General features: G+C 37.0%; 1 protein-coding gene across 5 annotated transcripts; it reads left to right on the top strand.

Moving 5' to 3' along the window:
* The first annotated feature begins 164 nt into the window (after positions 1–164).
* TUBGCP5 (tubulin gamma complex component 5) lies at positions 165–26,278 on the top strand. Of its 5 annotated transcripts, none has more exons than XM_062628623.1 (24): positions 165–399; positions 3,945–3,998; positions 4,076–4,184; positions 6,215–6,311; positions 6,896–7,006; positions 7,552–7,631; positions 8,143–8,278; positions 9,069–9,186; positions 10,588–10,677; positions 11,163–11,256; positions 11,586–11,832; positions 12,028–12,230; positions 12,962–13,077; positions 14,344–14,612; positions 15,660–15,858; positions 17,743–17,931; positions 18,691–18,873; positions 19,138–19,222; positions 19,325–19,445; positions 20,525–20,703; positions 21,414–21,539; positions 22,113–22,201; positions 24,057–24,157; positions 25,236–26,278. In XM_062628623.1, exons 1-24 carry the CDS (start codon positions 239–241, stop codon positions 25,307–25,309), a joined length of 3,231 nt encoding a protein of 1,076 aa, XP_062484607.1. In that variant the 5' UTR covers positions 165–238; the 3' UTR covers positions 25,310–26,278. The 5 variants fall into 5 exon arrangements, with proteins under 5 accessions (XP_062484607.1, XP_062484606.1, XP_062484610.1 ...); XM_062628622.1 differs by having other exon boundaries at positions 9,057–9,186; XM_062628626.1 differs by lacking the exon at positions 6,896–7,006.
* Positions 26,279–26,566: the final 288 nt, after the last annotated feature.

Raw genomic sequence — 26,566 nt, 5'->3', positions numbered from 1 at the left:
CACCGACCGAGCGACCACCCCCCTTGACACCACTATGCCCCTCGACCCCACTTCCCCATCAGTTTATGCGCACGCTCCCTCCCGAAATCCCGTTGGAGAGAGGCTCTCGCGAGAAGTCCCAGTGAAACCGCGCGAGCAGCGCAGTCCCGCGCGATGTGGTGGTGGTGGTGATGCTGAGGGGTGGTTCGGTGGCGCCTCCCGGAGGTGTCGCCCCTCCTTTCTCTCCGGTGCTGCGGCCATGGCGGCACCACTCGTCTCTCCCGGCCACCGCAGCCGCTTCGAGCAGGAGCAGGACTGGGCCGTCCGAGCGCTGGTGCGCAGTGTGACCGGCCTGCCTGAGGAGGAGCTAGGCAGCGATCGGTTCCAGGCGGCGCTGAATTTCGCTTGGTCCAACTTCAGGTCAGCGCCCGCCATCCCCAGCCCGGCACGAAGCTCCGCTGCTGCGGCGGCCTCGCGGTGCCCATTACTATCAGGGCTCGGGCGAGTAGAGCAGGCTACTTCGCCGCGCCCCGGCCGGGGCCCATCGGCGCTGCTGATGGAATGAGCCCCTGGGGGGCTCGGTCTCCGACGCTGGGCAGGTGCCGGGGCGCTGCGGTGTGGTGTGACCCGGCAGCGCCGTCACCTACTCGCCTGGAAAGAAGGGAGGCCCTGTGGCTGCTGAGGTGTGGCGCAGGGCCATGGGCTGCTGTACTCCCCGGGCACGGTGTCTGGGGTGAGAATGGGCGGTGTTTGCGAGTCCCTGTAAGAGGACCATGGATGTTATTCTGTTTATATCTCGGTCTTTTAGGGTTTTTCACCTGATCCGTAAGAAAGTACCTTTCAGCATCTTCATTTAGACATCCAAAATGTTTGTTGGAGAGAAGTAAAGAAATAATCAGTTTATGAAGAGCAAATAAAGAGGACTCTAACAAATGCTGCGTTCAGCTCTGGGGCCCACAGCGTAAGAAGGACATGGACGTGTTGCAGAGAGGAGGGCCATGAAGATGATCAGAGAGATACAGCACCTCTCCTGTGAAGACAGGCTGAGAGAGTTGGTCTTGTTCAGCCTGGAGAAGAGAAGGCTCTGGGGAGACTTAGCGGAGCATGTACAAGGGCATGTAGTGACAGGACAAGGGGGAGTGGTTTTACACTGTAAGAGACATTAGGAAGAAATTCTTCACTGTGAGGGTGGTGAGACACTGGAACAAGTTGCCCAGAGAAGCTGTGGCTGCCCCATCCCTGCATGTGTTGGTTGGACTGGGCTTTGAGCAACCTGGTCTAGTGGAAGGTGTCCCAGCCTTTGGCAGGGGATTGGAACTGGATGATCTTTAAGGTGCCTTCCAACCCGAAACATTCTATGGTTCTATGAAATAGCTATAAAGCTTTTGGGAAAAAAACATATTATGCTGCTTATAAGAAAGGTTATCAGTCTGGAGAAGGTAATGTTTTAGATGTTATTTGAGCTTCTCATAAGCATGGTCTTTATTGACCTGCAATGTATGATAATACATTCCTTTAATTCTATATTACGCTGCTATCTAAAATGTCTAGTTCTGCACACTGCTTTAGTTATCACAGTTATTGTTTCAGTGACTACTGAGAATTTTTACATGAGCTATTTTCAGTTTCCCATACTATCCCTAACTGCTGCTTCTTTGGAGTCTTATGTACTTGCTTATCTTCGTGCAGCAATTACCTAATCTGCATAAAATCAATGCTACCTGCATTTTTTTTAATGCTGTTTAAATCCATTTTTGAGGGTAAGCAATAGCATAATTGCATTGCCAGTGAATCCTAACTACTAATAGTCTCAAGTAAAGCTATTTTAATAACCAGATAGCCGGTGGTTAACAGCAGAAGTGAGTCTGAGGTGTGGGAGAGCTGGGTTTGACCTGTAGGTGTTTTAACGAGTTTGACACTGCTAAATTTTTAGGAGGCTAGTTGCGTCCATTGGGAATGTAGGAATATGGCATTTGTAACTGCTGTCTCTCTGAGTTCTTTACCAGAAATACTTTTAAGTGCATTATAGGATTGCATTTACCATTTACTAATTTTGTAGCTCCATCAAAATAGGTGCTTGTAGCAGTTGTTATTCTGGGTCTGCAGACTGGTAATGATAGCAGGGTTTCTTGGGGCAGATAAATGAGGCCTGTGGTCCATCTGCTGTTGTGATGTCTCACCCTCTATTTCAGTGTCCCAGGTGCTTGTGTAGGTATGTGCTCTTTTAGATTAGAGACTTTTTGTGTGTGGTGTTTGTTTGCTCCAAAAAACCCAAAACAAAAACATAGCAGGAAAAAAGAAAAGGTGATGCAGAGTTGGCAACAAACAGTTCTGATAGCGAAGGTTGGGAAGAAGGGTTTTATGCAAGAATTTTTGTCTAAGAGATGTGCCTGAAAGATCAGCCTGAGACTGACTAATAGAATATTTCCAAACTGAAAGACCGTAGATTTTATCAGAAACTCTCTAGTTTCAAGTTTGTGAAATCTGTGGTTTGTATTCTTATATTTCATGTTGTTTCTGTGCTGTCGTTCTCAGATTCATCTGTTTCTTTGCATGCAGCACGCTACTCCTCTTATTCATAATGTTCCCAACTTGCCTAAAAAAATTGGTACTTTTTTTTGTATGTGTGTGCGCTACAGCCATTAATTACATCTTTAAGTAATAGACTATTACTTCCTTGCTATTACTTACTATCTGTAATAGCTTCCCTTCAGCTTGATTTTTTTTTTTTTTTTTGTTTCAGTGCACATTGTTGTTTTTTTTTTTATTGTCTTCCCAGGGTGTTGTTACTAATTTTCCAGTTCTTGTACTTATCACCATTTTCCATTTGAACTACAGATTTCTATGTAAGCTGGTGTGCTGCAATGAATGAGATAAGCTATATTGTCTTAAACTAAATGTTAGCTACCTACTTAATATTACATTTCATCTTGCTTTTATTCCAAAGCCTTACACACAGCTTAAATCAGACTAATGGCTCTGTAGCTAACAAAGTAATTTTTTCTTTAATATGGGCATATTTTCATCTTCCAGTGATACTTATTTAAAATCCTTGCTACCTGCCTTACAATTTCATTTTCAAGTTCATTACTTTGACATTGAGGTGATCTTGTATAGTCTTCCAAATTCAGTCTGTTTAGCTTTATTTTTAGCTCTGATTCAGACCTTGCAGTTTTCGTTTCTGTTTGTGGTCAGGAGAATTTTACCCTTGTATTCTGTATACTTTTTGCTGGAAGCTGAGGCAAAATATTAGGATGGCTTTGAGGCCCTACAAATAGAGTATTTTGACCTTGACTTACTGCTGTCACATCCTGTTTTTGTTTTTTTTCTGTATATATAACTGAAGAACCTTAGTCTAATAGTCTTATAAGAATACTTATATGTTAATTTATTCTGAAAAGTCCCTCTAACATCTCATGAGTTCTTATTTTGTCCCTTCTACATGCTGCCTTTGGTGATATATCTTTATTTTCATAAAGCTTTATTTTGAGCTCTCTTTTCTTTTAGGTCACCCTCCTTCACTATTTGTAAAGGAGCTTCATTTGGGTTTAGAGACCTTCCTATGTGGGTGTTTGTTTTGCCTGGGCTTGTGATGCAAATCCCATATAATTTTAATGTATTCAACACAGACACCTTTGACAATATGGTTCTTGATCTCCTTGCTCGACTTGACTGACAGTGTACTTTAATTGCTTAGTTTGCTGATATAATAGTAATTTTTCATTTACCTTAAAGTGCTGGCTAAATGTAACTTGCATTCCATTTTTCCGTCTTTAAGGTCAGTTGTCGTTAATCCTTGGACTAAGCGACACTGAAATAAATTTTGGTCGTGCTCAATGCTGTTGCTAAATTAAGCATGCATTATTAAACTAATAATATTGTCCTCATATATGTACATCAGCTTTATTTTCTTCCTTATTTAAACTTCCTTTTTAAACATATTCTGATACAAGTTTCTTACACAGATTTCACCGTTTTCTTGATGTGAACAGTCACAAAGTGGAGAGGACGATAGAAGGGTAAGTTTTTTGCTTGTGGATTAATAATGCATTAGTTAACTTCTTTGAAGCATTTTTGATACTATTTTTGTTATTAGAATACATGAAAAATTGGTAGTTCATTCTGACCTTGGAAAAGCTGCAAGCTGGAAACGACTAACAGAAAAATTTCTGAACTTGCCACTCCCAAGTATTGAAGAAACAAAGGTACGTGTGTTGCAATTTCCTTGTTCTTTTTTTCCATAACTCTTGCATTCATGGTGATGATGGGAATGTCAGTTCTCATATTGTGTTGGAAATTTCAGATTACTTTAAGTGACTTAAAGACTTTTGCAGTTGCTGGCCAGGTCATGGATTTTCAGAGTTGTATTCTTTAGTTTCCCCATTTATTTTAGAAAGTGTCTGTTGTCTTTTCAGGGTTTCAGTACATGCAGTTTCATGACTTAAAGGATTCTTCTCACTATAGAGTGAATGTTTTATGGTCAACTTTGTGCAAATGTTTTAGCTCAAATCTGGATGAATCTACATCCCCATTTGTTGTAAAACAGCAGCAAACTGAGCAGTTCTTAACTCTTTGCCTGTATTTTTTCACCTTAAGTAATACATCTGTATGTTTTGATTTTAGTATTTCCCTATGCAGTGCTCCTGCCCTGTATCTTCTTAATTGAGACTATGTATATCTTCCACCTTTGATACATTTTGTATCAAATCAGTTTAGGATATCGACTGGATGGATACAGCAAAAGTTGTTTCACTTAGACACTTTCCAGTGTGGTAGTTATTATATAATAATGAGTTTGATCTTTGAAAACTGAAAGTTCATGCTATTGGGAAATTTGAGCTTGGTGGTGCGCCTTTCATAAGGCTGTGTGTTCTGAGTTGTAGTTTGGTTTTACTTCTCATTGAACTGACATTTACCTTTTGGACTAAGTTCCATGTAATTTGTATGGAAAACCCCAGAACCCTCAATAGCTTACACACATCTTAAGTTAATACACTGTACTCTGTAGATGAAAAAGTACCTTTAGTTGTGCTTGTTTTGAGAATCAAATAAAATTAAAACCAAGCAAAGCAAACTAAAAGCCCACGCAAGCACTAATGCTTACATGTGGCCTTTTCTTACCCCTTTTTGAAAATGCAGCTGGGGGTAGATAATATTTCATATTTGGGCAATTAAACTGCATTTAGTTTTTAGCAGTGGCACGGTACTGGGAAGACTAAACGTTTATTGGTTTTATGATTGATAAATGAAATACCAGCTCATGCATGTGATTCTGTCAATGACCTACTGGTATTCTTTGATAAACGCCTGTAGAGTCAGTAAGGTTTATTAGGAACGTATCATATTCTATATATACTAGGTGAGTATGATGCTACTTTGAGATATTTCAGTTATCTTTTTCTTTAAAATCCATGTGGATTGCATTCCAAAACAGCTTTATAAGTGTGTTTATTTATGTGTCAAAATATATAGGATCTAGGTAGCAGAGTCTCCATGTGCCTATGTATGGAATGGTCTGCTGAAGAACTTTGGAAAGTTAGAATCAGGTCAAAGAAGAAACTTCCTGTAGTAAGAAATGGTTGTGCTATAAACAGATATTAAGGCATAGACCATAACACAGATCCCTGCAGTATACCAGTGTTGGCACAGTATTCCAACCTGATTGAAGATCTCTGTTACACAACCACATTAGTGCAATATTGGAGTTAAAGGTTCATTCTTAGTACTTTGTGTAGATTTTCAGATGATGGAAGATAATGTGAGCACGCTATTAAAATGTGGTGATTTTATCAAAATGTTTGGCCAACTCCCTCCTAGCCTCTGTTTGAAATAGTAATAGGAATAAAGGAACCAAAGACTTGGTTTCCTGCAGGCTCATTACCTGTGTCCTTCCACCTCATCCATGCTAATGTAGCTGTCCATTATCCTTCGTCCTCGGGTGATTTTGTGCTTTCACAGTACCTCAGGGTTCCTGTTATCTCTTTCCATATTCTCTGACTATCAACTCAGTAAGAGGCAGCTTCTCCTGTGGCTACATTTGAAGTATATTGATCGCCTATTTAGTAGGCAAAAGAGAAAAGGTGGCTTTCAATATCTTATTGCAGCTGTTAGTTCTCTAATTCAGGACTGGGAATTGGAAACAAATGGGGAGTATTTCTGCAGATGATAGGCTGAGTTTGTTCCTAACCCACATCTTTTAGACCACTGACTTGCTTTTTTGTAATGTGTTTTAAAGACAGATACACACTATTCCATACTGTCTCTTCTGTTGTGTTTGTCTGATTCTCCATCCAACACCACCTATGTTGAAAAACCAAAAGTCAAAGAAGTGGGTAAGTTTACAAGATTTTTGTATTGCTAATGAAACATGTAACCCTAATGCAGTCTGATAAGAAGGACATTTTTCCTCTCCATTTTATTGTCTCTTCAAGGTGCTTTATTGGTTGTATTTTTATGGTTTATTCATTTAAAATAGCTTGCAAATCTTTCCTACCCCATTTATGTTGCATTATTTAGTTAAGTTTTACAGCCACCTTGGGAATTCTTTCTGACATGCACCGCTATCACTTCCTAGCATTCTCCACCTTTCTGCAGTGCTTACATGCTCAAAGACAGACAGCGGGTTTCTATCCTCAGTCTCTGTCTTACACCTCAATAGGAGGTCTGTTGAAACAGCTTTGGTGATGTAAATTCCTATGTTCCCTATGTACTCAAGGAAAATGAGATACCTTTGAAGGTTTCCAGAGGGAGATCCCAGCTGCCTGCTTTCTAAAGTAGGACTGTTGCGCTCAGTGCCTAAAAATGAGGCTTGTGCTTAAGTTTGAGTGGATGCCATCCCCCATTTGTTTATAGTGTTGTATCACAGACTGAAAGAAGACTATTTCAGACTAACCTAAAGAAAATCTTGCATCTTAAGATTCCTTTTTGAATGATCTCTGCACATTCCCTCGGCGGTGTTTTGAATGCACTTTCAGCCCATTCCAGGAATGTGAATATGAAGAGGTTATCTCAAACAGCACTAATTACAGTTGAGTAAGCTTCATGTTTTAGATATAATATATTGTAAGTGTGATTGTTATTTTAAAAGTATTATACATCACATCATGGATATATGGTGTCTTTTTCGGAGAGTAAGACAGTTCTCGCTTTATGTTGTTTACAGTCCAGGATCCTTGTGCGTATGTAAGTTATACATACAGAACGTTTCCACTGAGCTAAATGGGACTAGTCACAATAAGTGATGTGTTACATTCTTGCATGTTTTTCCAGGATTGAAGCATAGGGTAGTGTACCATAATACAGATAAATGTGCTGATGGTATGCTGTGTTGCATATTTTGAGTGTATAAGCAACAAAATTGAGAATTCATAAATAAGGAATATATGTGATGTCACAATTTCCATGTCATGTTGAAAGCGTGAAACATTGTTAAAGGAACAGTGGTGTAACCTTTAGAGGAAGGGAATGTCTTTTGTTTTAGAGTAACAATGTAATTTTAACTTTGGAAATATTTTTAGAGGAAAAGTTAGAGTGATGTGATACTTACTATTTTTATATTTATACTTCTCTCAGAAAAGGAAGAAGAATTTGACTGGGGAAAGTATCTGATAGAAGGAGAAGAAATTTACTTTGGCCCAGGCATAGATACACCAGTAAGTAATTTCTTAAGGTAAAATACCCAAGCTGTATGAATGGTTACTCCGTCATAATGGAGCTGTGTTAGAGACCTGGTTGGGTTGGCCTAGTTTGTATGCTCTGCATGTTGGTTCTCCTAGGATTCCCTGATATATTGTGTCTTACTTAATACCATGGAATACATGCCGATCCAAGCAGAGTAACAGTAATACAAATGCTTTTGGTTTTCACCATGTTTTGCCTTAGGCCTGCAACTAAACTGACTTCTGCTGCTGACCCTGCCTGTTCCTAATCAGAATTTGCTGTAGTTCTGTGATTTTTCTCCAGTTGTGTCATTTGTCCAATTATTAATGTTATGTATAATGTAAATCTGTCTCTGGTAGACAGTTGCGTTAATCTTACTGTCCTGGATTTACTTTATAGTGGAAGAAAGAAGAGAATAGTTTATGTTTGGCTTGAATAGGAAGTGAATATAGACCTGTCTGCTATGTTGTACTAAAGTGTACTCGTTTTTATTGCACTCGATAGGATTGGTCTGGAGAAAGTGAAGAGGAGGAAGACACTCAGCCTTTGAGCAGAGAGGACTCGGGTATTCAAGTAGACAGGACACCTTTAGAAGACCACGACCCAAATAAGAAAACAGTACCTAATGTTTCCTGGAAAGGTTAGAATAAGCTGTAATTCTTCTGTTATAGTCATACATACTCAAATTTAGCAAGTAATGCAGCTTTATTATTCTTCAGTATTGTGGTTTAGACCTGTAATTGTAGTGTTAAGGTGCACCTTACTGTTCGCTACTGCTTTTTTTAAAATTATTTTTAACAGTAAAGAAGCAATATGAAAGGTTTGATCTGATTTCCATTGTAGCTAATGGAGAAGACTCTGCTTATTTCAGTTGAAAGATACACGGGTATTCCAATATAGAAATGAAAATTTCTACAATAAATGTAGCATGTAGTTGTATGGATATAATGTAAATTTTTATTATCGAGTATCAGAATGCTGAAAGAGAATGTGGTTGATAGCAGAAACAGTTGACTCAGTTCTGAGTATGAAGTGTTTTAGAAAAATAAAATTATGCAATTAACACACTAGTGGCTTACTCTTGAATAGCTTCAAGGAGTATTAACTTCAGGGAGTATTTTTGCACAGATTATTGTAGGATACCGGATGCCTTGTATAAGATGACTGCATAATATTCATGTTGCATAAGTAGTAACTAGCTAACTGGAATTAGGTACAGTTTTCTTGATAATCACTTTATGAAATAAACATTTTTAGGTAATGTACTAAACAGTTTTAATAGTTGTAAATTGTAACTTATCTGAAAAGATCTGTGATTCTTCAGCTGAGCAGATAGGCTTATTAATAACCTTCTCCTGTCTTTTATAACTGTTCATAAGCATTTCCTGACTAAATAAAAATACCTCACTGACTGTCAGGTGTATTCACAGTTGGTGAGCCTGATGCCCGCAGCTGGCTGGAGCAGCATGTTGTTCCCCAGTACTGGACAGGAAGAGCTCCTCGTTTTTCACATAGTTTGCACTTGCATTCCAACCTAGCTGCAGTCTGGTAAGAAAAAAGGATTGCGTACATATTCCTTGCTGGTATATAATACTAAATTATGATTTATTAAATGTCATTACTGTGGAAGTATTAAGATAATATAATTATTAGAGATATTGTTACAAACAGAATTAAAAGGGTGTGAATTAATGAGATGAACAAATGAGCTGTTTTTTCTATCAAGAGATTCTTTTATTTAGTTTTTATGAAGTTTGTCACATGAGGGAGAGGGTTTTCCTTTTCAAAGAAGCAAATCTTACTGTGAATTTTGTTTGGGTTGACCCCTACAAAGGTCTCTGAGGACTAATATATATGGGAGGAGTTCTCTAAAGTTTTAAGTTTTTGTTTGTTTTTCTGGTCTTCCTTACAAAGTTAGTCTTAAATGTCCATTCTGTGTGGGGAAGGAACATAAAGCACTATATCATTGTGATCTTCTGTGGTTTTGGAAAGAAACTGAGAATTAAAACAACCAAACACCAAAACCAACAACACCCCCCACCCCCGGATTTTTCCCTCTGTCCCAAATTCTGATGTATATGTACTGCAGTAATGCAGCTCAGTAGATTTGTCTTTGCTTCGTTAATTTAATGAATTTCTTAATCAAGGAGTTAATCAACTGACACTAAAGCAAATTTATCTAGCCAGTTATGAACCAAAATTTTCAGTAAGTATTGGATCAGTAGCATAAATCAGTGCTTTTGCATTGCTTTTTCAATGTTGTTAGCAGATGTATATTTATATGTGTATATATATGTATGTATGATATGTAACCACTATTACTTAATTTGAATTTTTGAATTTTGAACATGATAACATAAATTTTACAACTGATGACAGTAGTGAGTCACAATACTGCATGCATGAATAATCGTTTATAGTTCACTGAAATATGAAAAATACTGTGGAAGGTTTACAAAGAATTGTGTAGCACGAGGTCATAAGAGAAAGTTTCCATTTCTTAAGTAAACTTTTGGGCAAAAGTGTGAATTTTCTTATACCCATGCTTTTTAACTCAGTGTTTTTAACAGAAAGTAACTATAAATTTTCAGTGTTGAATGAGAAATAATAAAATAATCAAGGATCAAGAATTTAAAAAAAACCCAAACAAGCACAACCAAAACCCGCAAAACCCAAGCGAACACATATTCAGTGCTTCTGGTATTTGCTAGTCAATTGTTTGTCTTGCTGTCTATGACTAAATGATATTTGAATGCTTTCCATAATATTTTGCTTAACAATGCGAAAGCAAATGCTGCTTTTGTTTATGTACTTAAAATTCCACCATGAGCATTGAATCTACTAAAGAGAACTTAATGGGAGTCTTAAGTTTATCGTGTCATTCTTACTTCGAGGTGATTCAGCTGTTATTTCGGACATAAAAATTGTTTTCATTTCTTTTTTTCTAAGGGACCACCACTTGTACACCAGTAATCCTTTATATGTGCCGGACGAGAGAACACTAGTCACTGAAACGCAGGTTATACGGGAAACTCTTTGGTAAGAGCAACATCCCAAAGCTTGTATTTTAGCTTCTAGTGTTTCTCTCAAGGAAATGAGACTTATCTTTGATATTGTGTCTGAAGGAAGAATTATTAATGAGCTTTTAGCTTGCACCATTACTGACAATAAAGGTGCTGCTTATGTGTGTTAACCGTTCAGGTTCTTAAAGAAGAAAGTAGCTTACTATTACTTGTACGCATTGATTCTTCAAGTCTAACTGTTAAGGGGCACCAGTGTGTTCTTACCCTGCCCCTATGGATTTTTCATACAGTGTCCAATTTTGAGACATCCTGTAGCTGGAAATTATCTCAACTGGAAAGGAACTTCAGGAGATATTTAACTGATGCCAGGATTTTATTGTTCTTGTTCTAGCAACAACTTAAAGTACCAATAGCTTTGTAGTTGATCTGTGGTCCCCTGTTATTTGAAGAAAAGAAACTTTTAGGCAAGGAAAGCTAATTATTTTGTTATTTCTTTTCAAGGCTACTTTCAGGAGTGAAAAAGCTTTTTATATTTCAGCTGAATGATGGAAAAGTGGCTGTGCGGAATGATATTACTGTAACTCATTTAACCCATGTAAGTTGTTTCTGAATCTCAGCTGAATATGTCTGGCATTAGGAAGGTGTAATTTGTGGGGGTAATAGGAAATTAAACTGCCTGTGGAAAAATCAAACTGCCTGCAGAAAAATCACATTCCCACAGTTGTTTTTTGGCTAAATTAAGAAGATCTGACTAAATAAAACTGGATGGACTGTTCCTATATCTGAGAGTGTGATGAAGGAGTAGAGATGGCAGGATTTTATTATATTTTAATTCATAAAAATACCTCATTATTTCATTTGTAGGCTTTCTTAACAAATTTTTGTTAGATGGTTCTAAAAAGGTTGGGTTTTTTCTTTTTCTAGAATTGCCTGAGATCTGTACTGGAGCAGATAGCGGCATACGGTCAGGTTGTGTTTAGACTACAAAAGTTTATTGATGAAGTGATGGGACACAGCCCAGAAAACTTAATGCCTGGAACAGTTTCTACTCCAAAGAAAACTACCGAAGCCCCGTTCAGAACCTACCAAGCTTTTATGTGGGCCTTGTATAAATATTTCATTAGCTTTAAAGAAGAACTTACTGAAATTGAAAAATGCATAATCAACAAAGGTACAGTGCAAGGGCATTTTTCCTAGAGGGGGCACACAGGAAATTTTTATAAGAGGGAAACATGAAAATCATTATGCAGATACATTTTGAAACTGTGAAAGATGCCATGCTGTATTTTAAAACCTCATTAATAACATTGAAAAAAATTTTTGTGATGGATGTTACTTTTATACATGTTTGGTTTATTTTTTCCAGATAAAACTGTCACACTTTCAATAATAATAGATAAATTGTCTCCCCGACTGGCACAGCTGAAAGTACTTCACAAGGTTTTCAGCACAGGAGTAGCAGAAGTGCCACCTGACACTAGAAATGTTGTACGAGCATCTCATCTGCTTAATACTCTCTACAAAGCTATTCTTGAATATGACAGCGTTGGAGAAGCGTCTGAGCAAACGGTAGAGAAGATAATTCCTTCCTTAGTAGAACCACACAATGGAAAATTCAGTAACTTAAATGTCTTTATGGTGATGGAGTACACCAGCCTTTGTCTACAGAGGATTGAGGACAGATTTGCTAGCCATAGTACATTACTGTTTTCTCGCATGAGTTCACTCAATCTGGACAAAATTTGCTTTATGATGAGATCAGCAGCAGTGCACTTTTAGGACTGATGGGAGGAACTGTGGGCAGAGGGCGAGAAGCTGTTACGGAAGAGGGAGTTTTGGAGCAGCTTTTCCTCATTCTATTTCTACAGCTGCATAATTCAGTTAAAGCTGAAATGCAGGGGTTTGGGCTTTTACAGTAACTTGTTGATTATACTACTAAAAATATAGTTGATGTCATTATGTCCTTTTGTCTTCCTGTTTTCTATGTTATAAAACCACAGAAAATTTTATGACTATACCTTACTGTTCAAGAGATGTTAGAGTGAAAAAGATGAAAACTGCTGTTTGGGTGTAACTGATGACAAAAGTAGCAAGGGGAAGCAAGCACAATGTGGGCTTACATTAAAAGTACTAAAGCTGTCATTTTTAGTTCAACATTTTATATTTAAAAATCGTTATGTGTAGTCATGTATATCTTAAAAGCTTTGCCATATTGCTTCTAATGCTTAGTATAAAAATGTTCAGCCATTTTTCTCTCCCCTCCCATTTTTTTTTATTTTTTATTTTTCCTTTAAATTCAGGTGTCCCTTCTGTTCTCTCTCTGGGTTGAAACTGTGAGGCCATACTTACAGACTGTGGATGAGTGGATAGTCCATGGTAATTTGTTTGATCCTGCAAAGGAATTTATCATTCAGAGGTAGGGATGCTGGTACTGGGCGCACATAATGCTGTGCAAGTATGAATACAGGATAGAACCTGGGAAATGACGAGTGACAATAAAAGTGGGTTCCAACACTATTTTGCTTAAGTAGAATTAATTTCTTAGTCATACTTTTATAACTTGTCTCAAATTTCCCATTAGGGAAATTTCATTAGGTTTGGAGCCCTACCAGATAGTGTCCTGCAATAGAAATCAATTGTTTTATTTTTTCCATCTATAATAAATAATCAGCCATCTGAGTGTGTTAGCTTTTCTAAAAGCAATTAACTCTTTTCAAAACCAAGACATTTGCAAAAAATATTTATACTAATCTATGGTTGTTATAAATCAGATGCTATTTAGAATTAAAATACTCATTGCACATGTGATAAACATCCTAGCTGTTAATTTTTCTTCTGTTTGAAAGCTACATTTTTCTGGTCCCTCCTTTGACAGCTCGAAGTAGAAAGCAAGTTTAGAAAATAGAATTTTGGCTCATAGTTGCAAATCCATTTTCCCCTATCTGCCAAACTTAATTGAACCTCTGTCTTTTACAGCAGGTAAGCATAAAGTAGGAGAACAGCTGTAGTGCTGCTCTAATAAATCCCTAGTAGCTGAGATCTTTAACATCCTTATCATGTCGTACTGACTTTTCTTTCCATGGTTCTGTAGTTGTGCTTTCAGTGCTACCAACAGGAGTGGTAGCTTTCAACTTTTTTATCTGTATTTGTGCTTTATTTTAATTATCTAATTTAGGTTGTTTTCCCTGAGACTTCAAAGACCAAGCAGTGTATCTGATGTAAGCAACACAAAAAAAAATCAAAGCATACTACAAATGTAGTTTCACCTACTCTAGAATTTTTCAGCTTTCCCAGTTGTGTTTGCTTCATTGTAGGTTTTAAATAAATCTGCAAGTCAATCACTAATACTTTTGTTACTAAGGATGCATGCCACTGTGAATAGTTAACTTCCTCAACAAATTTCATTACAGTTACTCTGTATACTTTGTTTTGGGGGTTTTATTGGTTATATGGTTTTATATCTCCTGTGAGCTGATTCTTTACCCTGCTGAAGCTATCATCCTTTCTAGAGGTCTCTGGATAGTTTGTGATACGGACGAGCTTACTCCATACAGTTTCAAAAGTGCTTTGTGGGTAATCCAAGAGAAGGGCAAAGCATAGAGTGAAGATGATGAAACCTCATTACTAGAAGATGCTTATCTTTGAAAAGGGAAATCTTCATCAGCTTTTTATTTCTTCACAGAAACAAGAATGTTCCAGTTAATCACAGGGATTTTTGGTATGCTACCTACACATTATATAGTGTGTCAGAGAAGACGGAGAATGAGGAGAAGATGAGTGATAATGCCAGTGCCAGTTCTGGTAGTGATCAGGCCCCTTCAAGCAGGCAACACACTATGGTCTCTTTTCTGAAACCTGTGCTAAAGCAAATCATCATGGCTGGAAAGTCCATGCAGCTGTTGAAGAATCTTCAATGCAAAGATGGCTCTCCACAGCAGGCAGCGTCAAGAGGTGAGGTGTCAGTTTGTGGACTATAATGCCTGAGGGTATCTAACAGTATGGGTGTATTTTTTGTATTCATGTTTGTATGGTTCTAGAACAATAGAGTGCTCCAGGCTGAACATCAGCATCATGACTGGTAACTTCAGGTCTGATTGAAAACACTCTTCCACTGCAAACATGTGAAAATAGCAAAGTGAATAAAGATTGAGTATTCCCTTTGCTTTTTGTTGCTTTAAATTTTTCTTAAGCTTCTTTACATGTGGTTGCAAAACTGGGGTTTTATGAGACCAAAGGAAACAGCCTCTATGTTCTAATTCTAAAGCTGTTTTGTTTTAATAAGTAGTTGTTTTTAATTACTAAATGGTTGAATAGTTCTGAGATAGGATGTGGAACTTTTTTTTTTTTGAAAAAAAAGCTTACTAATAATCAAATGAAAGCTGTTTGGTATTTGGGGTATGTGTCTTGATTGTAAAATAGTAGAACAGTTTACTCAATGCTGTTTGGGTTTGTTTTTTTTTTTAAGGAAATTAAATAATTGTTTTGACATTTCTTGATGTTTAGAAGGCAGAGATAGTTAAATTATTTTGGAGACTCTGGGGGCTTATTCCTGTTTTTGCTATGAGAGTATTATCTATTCCAGTGAATATTGAAGGGTTGTTTTAGGTGCTAAGAATGAGCTGCTGTTCACCTGAGGAAGTTCTCCAGCAGTCTCAGAAATATTTCATGTTTCAGACACCCATTCAGCAACCAATTTGAACATCTGCCTGACCTTAGGCATTGGATTAGTCCTCCTGTTTTAACAATGCTAACTTAAATATGTATTTGATTATTGCTTATTGCTTATTTGATTATGTATTAAATATTATTGCTAAATACTAATTTAAATATTAGTATTTAGCAATACTAATTTAAATATGTATTTAGGACACTGAATAGTGGCCTAAACTTAGTATGTTGAAAGGTAGCAAGTAAATGTTGGACTATAAAGTAGTTCTTTTAGTTCGGATGTTTTCTCTTAGAACAAAATCTTACAGTTGAACGCATTGCCCAATTTAGATGCTGAACGAAAGAGTTTGTATACACTGTTCTTGGAATCGGTGCAGTCTCGCTTGCGGCATGGGGAAGAGTCTGTTCCAGATATTATTACAGAACAGCAGGCCACAAAGCAGAGCCTGATAAAGATGCAGTCTATAGCAGAAAGACACTTGGAACTGGATGATGTCCATGACCCACTGCTGGCTATTAATTTTGCCAGGTAAATGAATGATCCATCCGCTGTGTTGTTGAGAGCAGTGTTCTGCCTGGTGACATTTGATAGACTAAATTTTTATTGCTGCTGCTGCTGCAAACAGGCAAGCAGAGAATAAAGAGGGAGCACCAACAGCCAGTGATAGAAGCTAAATAAATACTACCCTTGTGCTTAGTTGATGAAAACCAATTAAAATCAGTGAAGAATCTGCTGCTTACATCTGTTAGGGTAGAAATGGGAGCAGTCTTTAACATAACAGGCTTTTAGCAAGTAAGTGTTTTATTGTTGTAAAATCTAAATGTTTAAATGTGATTGCTTGGAATTTGTACATGATGTCTTTGATTAGCACCAGGATAGTGTTTGACAAATGCAGCTTCTGTTCTGATGTGCTTATATAATTTAACTTTAAAAGCCTTCCAAAATTCATATTAGTTGCATAAAAATTCTTCATGTGTCTCCTATAGAGATTTTAAATGTTTTGGAAATCAGGAGGAGATATGAATTCTGAAAATCTTACTTTGTGATTACAAATAAGAAAATAGCTGTTTATCTTTTTCTGAATACTAGTTGGTGATTTACATATTTTCATTTCATTCCTAGGAGGAGTTTGTTTTAAGAAATCATAATTAATAGTAGATAAGACTCTATTACTTCTATTGTTCGTTGGGACTATCCCATGTGGCAAAATCGATGGATTAAGTCAGTGTCTGACTCATCCAGTCTGCCAAGGCAGGAGCTGCTCTGAGCTGGATGTCCTTTTACAATGCATTCAGACAACAAGTAGCTTCTACTCTACTCTGCTCTTGTGAGACCTCACTTGGAGCATTGTGTGCAGTTCTGGTGTCCTCAACATAAAAAGGACATGGAACTGTTGGAACAAGTCCAGAGGAGGGCCAAGAGGATGATCAGGGGACTGGAGCACCTCCCGTATGAAGATAGGCTGAGAAAGTTGGGGCTGTTCAGCCTGGAGAAGAGAAGGCTGCATGGAAACCTCATAGCAGCTTTCCAGTATCTGAAGGGGGCTTATAAGGATGCTGGGGAGGGACTCTTCATTAGGGACTGTAGCGATAGGAAAAGGGGTAATGGGTTAAACTTAAACAGGGGAAGTTTAGATTGGATATAAGGAAGAAGTTCTTTAAGGTTGGTGAGGCACTGGAATGGGTTGCCCAGGGAAGTTGTGAATGCTCCATCCCTGGTGGTGTTCAAGGCCAGGTTGGACAGAGCCTTGGGTGAGATGGTTTAGTGTGAGGTGTCCCTGCCCATAGCAGCGGGGTTGGAACTAGATGATCTTAAGGTCCTTTCCACCCCTAACTATTCTATGATTCTATTTCTGTGACAATATAATTAAGCTTTCTAAGTGCAGACTGCAGATACTCTCTTCTCACAGTGTAATATCACAGGTAATATATAGGGTTCCCATATTTAAGGTGCCTCAAACCAATTTGACCTGTGTGGTGGTTTTTTGTTTGTTTATTTGGGTTTTTCGGTTGTTCAAATTTTTACTTTGTTTCCTTATTTTTCTTTCCTGGGAAGTTCACCTGGCTGCTGTATAAGCACAGTATAGTTTTTAGAGCTAATGGGTTTGTTCATTAAGCTGTATAGTGTTTGAACTTGATGTTGTTTTTCAGAATTATTCCTTGAGCAGTTAAGTGATTCTAGTATGCCATCCTTTTTGGTGTCCTAATAAATGGTTATAGAAAACCAGTATGAAGGATCACTTAATAGGCTTGATATGTACTATAGTTATGAAACAGCTTTTATTATTACTTCTGCACCATGTATTTTAGAGTATCCAATTTTGCTTAAAAACCTTGAAGGTATGACATTTTTTGTTTATATATTGTATGAATTATGAACCTTCTTCCTTAAGTAGTTTGTTTTGTTTTGAAGATTATATTTGGAACAGGGTGACTTTCATGAAAAGTTTACTGGTGGAGATGTTTGTGTGGATAGATCCTCAGAATCTGTGACCTGCCAGACTTTTGAACTGACACTGAGGTCTTGCCTTTATCCACACATAGACAAGCAATACTTGGAGTGCTGTGGTAATCTAATGCAAACTTTAAAAAAGGATTACAGGTAAGAAAGTAGATTTGGTTTTCCCTAATTTTTTTTTTTTTTTCTTTTCCTCTGTTTTTTTTTTTTTTTTTTAAAATTAGCAGTGCTGTGCCATACAGTCAAGCAGCCATTTTATGTTGTGTTTCTACTCCAATTTGATAACAAACAATAAAATCATTAAGGAGGAAAGGTGGATCTAACATGATAAAATCCTAGGTGAAAACTTGGTCTAGCTTAAATTGACAGCAAAGCTATAATTTATTCAGTGGATGTTCAAGGGCAGAATTGTTTCAAACAGTACTTTTAGTAGTGTTATCATTTGAAACTGTAAGAAATTTTAGGAATCTGTTTGAAATAGTTAATGGTTTTATAGTCACAGTTCTTAGGAGTAGCACTACTATATTTCCTACGTAATCAGAAAAGGAAAATCAGTGTCATAATTTTCTGGAGCTCCATACTGAAGTCACTTAGAACTCTCCATGAAATTGCATCTCTTCTCTGAGTTCCCTTTAGGGAGACAGACAGGATTTCCAAACTCTAACCTGTTCCGTAGCCTGCTTACAGGAAAAAAATGGCTTGGTTATTTTGTGTTATATGAATGCATGTGAAAGCTACCTGAGCGTTAAGCAGAGGATTTCCTGTGGACTTTATTAAGTGTGTGTTCAGTACTGAGTTCTTGTAGTGAAGAGTTTTTAAGATTTTTGTTTCTGTAACAGTTGTGTTTTGATTTCAGTTGTATAATTAAGACTGAGGTAATGTTACACATTTGTTTCTGTTTAGGCTTGTGGAATATTTGCAGGCAATGAGAAACTTTTTCTTACTTGAAGCTGGAGATACCATGTATGACTTCTATACATCTATTTTTGACAAAATCAGAGAAAAGGAAACTTGGCAGAATGTTGCTTTCTTAAATGTGCAACTTCAAGAAGCAGTTGGGCAGCGCTATCCAGAGGACAGTGCAAGGTAAAAAGCAAAATATAGTTTAGTTGTTTCTTTCACACTTACCTGTACTAATGTACTTAAATTGCATAGCACAAAATGAATTGCCATGTACTCATTAAAAGAATCCCTGTTTTAATGAAGTTTTGAGCTATTGTTACCTCTTTTACCCAGGTCCCCCAGATTAAATCAGACAGTTGGTATTTAGAATGAGAAATTAAAAACCAGTGAAACTAACCAGTATTTTAAAACAGTTTATCACCAATTAAATCACGTTTCCTTGCATAGGTTATCTATATCCTTTGAAAGTGTTGATACAGCAAAGAAGAAACTCCCTGTCCACACCTTAGATGGTTTGACATTGAGTTACAAGGTAATGAGTTAATATTACTGTAATTCTTATTCTAGAATAGATTTGAAATGTTGCATTAAAGTGATTTACTTTTCTGTTTTGATTATCCTCTCCTCCTCTTAGGTTCCTTGGCCTGTGGATATAGTTATAAGCTTAGAGTGCCAAAAAATTTACAATCAAGTTTTTCTGCTGTTACTGCAAATAAAATGGGCCAAGTATAGTCTAGACGTTTTACGATTTGATGGTAAGAAACTTCTTCAATGTAAGATAATCTAAGAACTTGTTCTGTGGTCTAAGAGCATAAATAGTCTGTTGCTTTCTGCAGTGAGTAGTAATAGTACTACTTTTAATAGTAGTAATAGTTTACAAAACTAGTTTACTAGTTTTATCATTTACTAGTAGTAAATTTACTATTTGCTAGTAGTAATAGTAAACTACTTAGAATTTTGATGCAGTCTGTAAAATATTTCTCTCTATTAGCTTTGAAAATTGAAAATTATATATTAAGCAGGGCTTGTTTTTCACTTTTCTTTGGCCTCAGGGACAGCGCTATTTATGCATTCCCTTTATCTCTCATTCAGGTCTAGTTAGTTACATTGGACACTTGTTACTTTTTTCTTCAGACCTTGCTGTTGAAAGAAGGTCTGTCCACCACACCCTAATGTTTTGCTGTATGTGTAATCCAGATTTTTATGAGTAATAACCTTGTCAGCAAGTTAAGAAAACAAGAAAAACAAATACTATATTTGAGATTGAAAAAGACAGGACAGTTGGGAATGCAGCCTCTATGCTGCAATTTAGATACTTGGGGGTAATGGAAAGAGATCTCTTTGTGTCTTTCACCAGGGTAATGTTTATACTCTTCCTGTCCCATATAAAATGGATACACACTTCATGTCCTAGAAAAATAAATTAGGAAGTCAGTGGGGTCTGTCTCTATTTTGTACATTGGTTAACTAGTAATCTTCCTAAAATTACAGGTTTCTCTTCTGTAAACTTTATGGGTATGCCCTTTGTGTCTTTTCCCCTTTGTAGAGATATAAAATAAATATATTTATTTTAATTTAGATTTTTTTTATCATTTCACATAATAGTTCTTAAATAGCATTTCCTGTTCTAGTATTTATCAAATGTATTGTACATACGCTGTCAAACTATTCAGCATATTGTTGCTATATAATAACACATCTGAATTACAAGAAAAATCTTATATCAGTGTTGTGTGCAGAATAATAAGAAATAAAAATCAGTTTTAAGTAACATTTTAGCTACAGTTTGTCTGCATAAGTACTACAGGTTAACACTCTTGCCTCTTCTTTTTAGAACTAGTCTGTGCTGCAGAAAATCCACAGGTTAAGGAAGGAACTTCGTTACAACAAGGAATGCTTCCTTTATTTTCACCACAACCAGAAAATATAAAACAACAAATACATCGCATGTTCCTCTTAAGAGTGAAACTCATGCATTTTGTTAACAGCCTCCACAACTACATCATGACTAGGGTTTGTCTTATATCACAATTCCATTTATATTAAGAATTTGTATAAATCTTATTCTAATGTCCTTTCTTCAAAATGATTTTAGGTTGAACGTGTTTCAGTTTTAACTTGGCAGTTTTAAACCAGTAATCCTAAAAATGTTTTAGAAGGTCTACATGCACATGATTGATCTTTGGATATATCTAGTTCTTTTTGACTGTTTCTTCCAGTGCTAGATGACTGAAGCATAGTCATGTAAAAATAGGTTTCTGTAAGCTGTTACTCTCTTAAGAGCTATTATGCTTATGAAACTGTTACACAGACATTTTAGTTAAACAGATCCTTCTCAAAAATTTCTAGTACACAGACCCAAAAGCATAAACATGACTTCTCAAATATAAAGGCAAAGCCTGTAGATTCATACCTGCTCTACAGTTGCCTTTTGTTTGCCTTTAATAAAATCAGTACACTCCAAATCAGCTCCTGGGGATAATCTGTCTGCCCTTGTGCAATGGCAGTATTCCTATTTGTGTGAGGAATGCCATTGTGTAGTCAAAAGAAGAGCTCAAAGTTTTACTATTGATGATATGTTGTCATTGATGGTAATTTGGGAAGTGAGCCTAAAATATGAGACAGAAGAATGAATGAATCAGGCAGTTTTAGGCGCTGCTGGAAGACAGTCATAAGCACTTGTGTGCAGCATGGAATTTAATAACTCTGGTTGTCTTTTTAAGATTCTTCACAGTACAGGCTTGGAGTTTCAGCATCAGGTAGAAGAAGCCAAAGATTTAGATCAGTTGATAAAGATACATTACAGATATCTATCTACAATCCATGATCGCTGCCTACTGAGGGAAAAGGTGGGTAAAAAAAAACGAATGGCATATTTGATACGTTGAGTTTAGCACTAATTATGCTGCCTGTTCTGCAATTCATACATACTAAGAAATATACAGCTACTCTTGAGGAAACTCTAGCTCTTCCAGTGTCAACACTGAGATCCCGTGTTCCTTGCAAGTCTCGGCTCAATTCTGTCAAGGAGAAAAGACAAAATTAAATTCTTTGTACTGGATTTTACATGACTTATTTGTTTTAAAGAGATGGGAGGATTTGATCAAACTGAGGCTTGGTAATGTAATGAGGAGCATACACACTGGTGTGGCAGGAAATAGAGGTACGTGGATAGCATTTGTAGACTTTTATCCCACATGCTGTCTCTGCGTAGTCCTCATTAAAGTACTCAGACATGAAATGAATTAGAGAACAAATGCAGAACACAGATTTGAAGAAATGACATTGTATTTTGGAGGTTGTTTTTACAGCTGAGATTAAATGGCATGGGATACCTTTGCACTGTAGCTTAATAATGAAAATTGTTGTACTTAGCAATTAATTTCTGACTGTTATTCCTTTTGTTTTGATCGTTATTTTAGGTGAGCTTTGTGAAAGAAGCTATAATGAAAGTGTTAAATTTAGTACTGATGTTTGCAGACCGTTGGCAAGCTGGTTTGGGAGCTTGGAAGTAAGTATACATACCTAAAATTCTGCATGGTCATCATTTCACAGCTGAGAATTCGATTTTGAGGTTTTTGGGGTTTTTTTTGTGTGTATGTTTGTGAAATAAAAGGACATTGCTAGGTGTTTAACTTTAAAAAGCTATAATCATTTTACACTCCAGTTGGAAAAGTATCTACAAAAGGCTAATTGCTATTTCTTAGCAAAAGTGCAGTTTATTTTAGATAGAACTTAACAAGTTCAATGCATTTGTGTGTATTCAGTATTTTCTATTTAAAAAGGTGGCCAATATATAACTTGTGTTTGAAAAGATTGTAGAGCATAGCAACAAAGAGGGTTTTCTTTTCCTTCACATTTATTGATACTGGTAAAATGAGAGGTTCATAGATTTGTTTTATGATCATGTTCCTTGATTTAAAGTTGTAGGCAGCTAGATGATGACGTTCATTAATTGGTTTCTGAAAAATGGAATTATTTTGTTTGGCCTTCATTCTAGAAGGCAATACATTTTTTTTTTCCTTTAAAGAAAAACACCTTCATTTAAATCCAATCTCTAAACCTCCCTATTTTTCTAATCTGGACTGTCCAAATTATAAAGCCTTTGTAAAAAAAAAAAAAAAAAAAAATGTTGTGGTGAAACTGTTGAAGTCAATGAAAGTTCTGCCATTGACTTCGAAGTCAAGATTTTAATGCAAAATGTTTGATTCCATTAGTTCAAATGCCCTTTCACCAGCTTTGTTGCCTTCCCGTGAATACGTTTGAGTACCTCCTTCAGTTGTTGGGCCCAGAACTGCACACAGTGCTCAATGTGAGGCTGCACCAATGCTGAATACAGCGGGAGAATCACCTCATTTGACCAGCTGGTGATGCTGTGTTTCTTGCACCTTAGGGTGCAGTTTGCCCTCCTGGCTACCAGGGCACATTGACTCCTATGGAGCCTGCTGCTGACCAGCACCCCCAGATTCCTTTCCGCAGGACTGCTCTCCAGGCGCTCCTCTCCCAGTTTATAGTTTATACTTTAGCTTCTGTAACTTGCTGCTTGCAGAATGAATGGTAGTGGACAACTCTCCAAGGCTATGTCTAACACTCAGGGGTTGATCTATGGTCCTGTGGCAAGCTGGTGTGGACTGGCTCACATTCATTTTTTTTCAGGACTAATTCTCTTTGGCATAAATGCTACCTAGAGCTTGGATCCTGCTGTCTTTTGTCACTAGGAAGTTGCTATTTTTGGAGTGCTTTTCTGATTCAAAGTGTTGAAAATAATTTGTGAAGTCTGTTGATAGGTTGAAACTTGGGAAATGTAGTTATCTACTCTTGGATGTGGCAGGAAAAAGTCATAGCTGATGTAGTGTCATTCATATCCTTTTGGGGGGGGGTGGGGGGAAGGAATGACTTACTGTGAACTCCATCTTCTCCCTTCTCTGGTGAGTACTAGCTGGCACAGTCCAGAGTGGAATTCAAGAGCTGATAGTACAGCAGCGCAGTTTTCCCTGTTTTATTTGTCAGTGTAGGTTTACCCCAAGGAGTTCTAAAGCAATAAGGACCAGGAACTGATGTCTTAAAATACAAAACTAGGTAGGAGTAACAGTTGTCAGGTAGCACCAGACAGTTCTTCCTTGTCACTGCTGAGATTTCTGACATGATGAGGAAATTAATGCTGTTGTGATAGTGCTCAGATGCTCCTGTCAAAATTGCCTTTGATTCTAGAAGTAGTATGCACAGGCATAACTGAAATACGGTAAGTTTAAGCCAGATTGCTATACAAAGAGTACTTTTGTCATTTACTGTGGAGTTTTGGTCATATTTTAAAGGTAGTGCAGTGGCTAGTCTGTTAAGCATTCATCTGTTAAACTGTTTTGTAGGATGGAATCCATAGAGAAGATGGAATCTGATTTTAAGAACTGTCACATGTTTCTTGTAACTGTTCTCAACAAAGCTGTCTGTCGAGGCTCTTTTCCTCACTGTAAGTACATGAAGCTTTTCACATACCTGCACCTAGTGGGACACAAGCTTTACTAGGACTGTATTTACATTTCAATCTGGTTTAATGTTTGTCAGTACATCTTAAAGAATCTCACTTTGTGAGGTATTCCAAAGGACATGAAACCTTACTACTTAACTTGTTAACTTCATTTTTTTTTTTTTGAGTATTTGTGCCATGCTTTTTAATGGCAGCTGTCTTCAGTTTACCAGCTCTCTTGATGAGGGAATGCTGATGGAGCCAAGCAAGTGAAACAAATGAATTAAGTTTAGTTCTGTAGGGCATGAAAGAGCATTTTTTTTGTTGTTGGATGACAGCTAGCTGTGACGTATCTTGAACAGATAGAATTTTAGTATTATGGTGTCTCGGCTGCAAACTGTACCAGGCTCTTGGCTCTGTCCATCTGTTGGAAGTTATGTCCTTTGTAGCAGAAAAAGCAGAAGATGACATGTCTGTGCTTCTACTTGCCGCCTGATACTAGCTTAAATAGCTAATCCATGCCAGTTTGGGTTGAATGGGGTTAGCTGGAATGTAGATGCATATTTTAACAGGTTTCTACACCACACGTAGATGTGGCGCTTGGAGACATGGTGGACTTGGCAGTGCTAGGTTGATGGTTGGACTTGAAGATCTTAAAGGTCTTTTCCAACCTAAATAATTCTGTGATTCTAAATATTATCTGACATCAGTGCTACTCAGTCTACAAGAGCTTGTGTGCAAGAACCTTCTGTGATAATGGCTTATTTCATGGAACCCCTCACAATGTTTATTCTTTTTGTGTGTGTGTTCAGCAGTTAGTATTTCAGAAAAAGGAGCTAATTTCTTACCAGTTCTTACTGCTGAAAATAACTAATGGATAACTGATGATCAAAGTGGTGAAATGTTGTTTGAAATGTCAGAGATTCATAAAATTTCATACAGTCTTAAATCCTGAAGTGTTACAATTCAGAAAACAAACTGGGATCTTCCTTTTAAACTACAGAATTGAATATTGCAATAAGTATTTTCAGGCTGTTGTAATGCAAATATTAACTACTTTTTTTTATGGTTTGGTTCACAGTGGAATCTTTAGCTTTGTCACTGATGGCTGGCATGGAACAAATTTCTGAGTCCATTGAATTGATAAAGAACTGAAAGCAGCATTTATGTTGACATTCTTCTGTTAAAAAGCTGTAATCATTTTACACTCCAATTGGAAATGTGTATGGCCAAATGGCACTGAGTTTTTGGAGCTGTGTAAAATAGTTGAAAATGTAAATAATGTACAGGTATTTAAAGTCTTTTGGCTGTGGCAGTATTTTCCGTATATGTTTCAGCATCAAAAGCCATGTACAGTGTAAAATTCATCCTGTGTAAACAATCTCATTTAAAATAGAGAAAATGTATTTCATGTTGTAAAAAGGATTTATTTTTTGTTGAATTAGAAATAATTGCTGATTTATTCTTTTCCATTGCTTTTGCAACTGTGAATAGGTCATAGGGCAGTGTGGAATGGTGTGACTCAATTCTTACTCTTCAAAAGGCTCATTTTTGGCCTTTTTTCCTTTGAAAAAAGGGCTAAGAAGCATTCTTATTTGCTTAATGGTTCTTAAGAACTCTTTGGGAACAGTTATTACTGTTACAATAAGCTGATGTAAAAAATACAAGATTAACTTATCAAAATGGACTATTTGAGACTGTAAGATACCAATATTTTTATTTTGAATGATCAAATGCTTACTAATTTTAGCGGTCACTCTTGTCAGTTTAAGTAGGATCAAGATCGCAGTGTGTAATGCATTAGTTTTAACTGTTGGATTGTTGAGATGTCTTAGAGGTGGCCAGGTATGACTTGACTGTTCTCCTCCTTGTAAACATTTTGCAAACAAACATTACTTCTAGTAGTTGATGTCTTGTAAAGCAGTAGACTGTAATGCAGAAGGTTACATTTCTAGAGAAGTAAATGTGGAACGTATTCTGGGCAAGGTGACTTGCCCTGTCTTCTCCCTGTGAACATTTCTCAGTAATTCTGGCATCAGTACCCCTGCATTTCAGAAGAGAAAATCAATCATAGCCATTTATCTATTTGTTTAGTTGAATAAATAAAAGATTTAATAATTGGAATTTCACTGTTGTGTATGTTTCTGCTGAAATCCAGTTGTTCACCTAGAGTTTGAGGGATGTTTCTGCAAGGCAAATGAAGTACATTACTACCAACTGTGAGACTGTGTGGCTCACATTATAAAGCTGTTTTTTCTTCATCTGTGAACTAATAATTGCTTTCAATGAAAAAGAATATTGGGATTCTTGTTTAAACAGGAGATCTCAAGAGATTCTTCCAATTTATAGCCATAAAATGTTTTCAGGAAAAAAAAAATGCATTTCCTTTTGAAATGTAACACTGGGAAACTT

The sequence above is a fragment of the Pezoporus occidentalis genome, unplaced genomic scaffold, assembly GCF_034315485.1.
Source record: "Pezoporus occidentalis ecotype Australia unplaced genomic scaffold, CSIRO_AGI_Poc_V1 ctg32, whole genome shotgun sequence".
NCBI lineage: Eukaryota > Metazoa > Chordata > Aves > Psittaciformes > Psittacidae > Pezoporus > Pezoporus occidentalis.
This window is presented reverse-complemented; position numbering and strand designations above follow the sequence as displayed.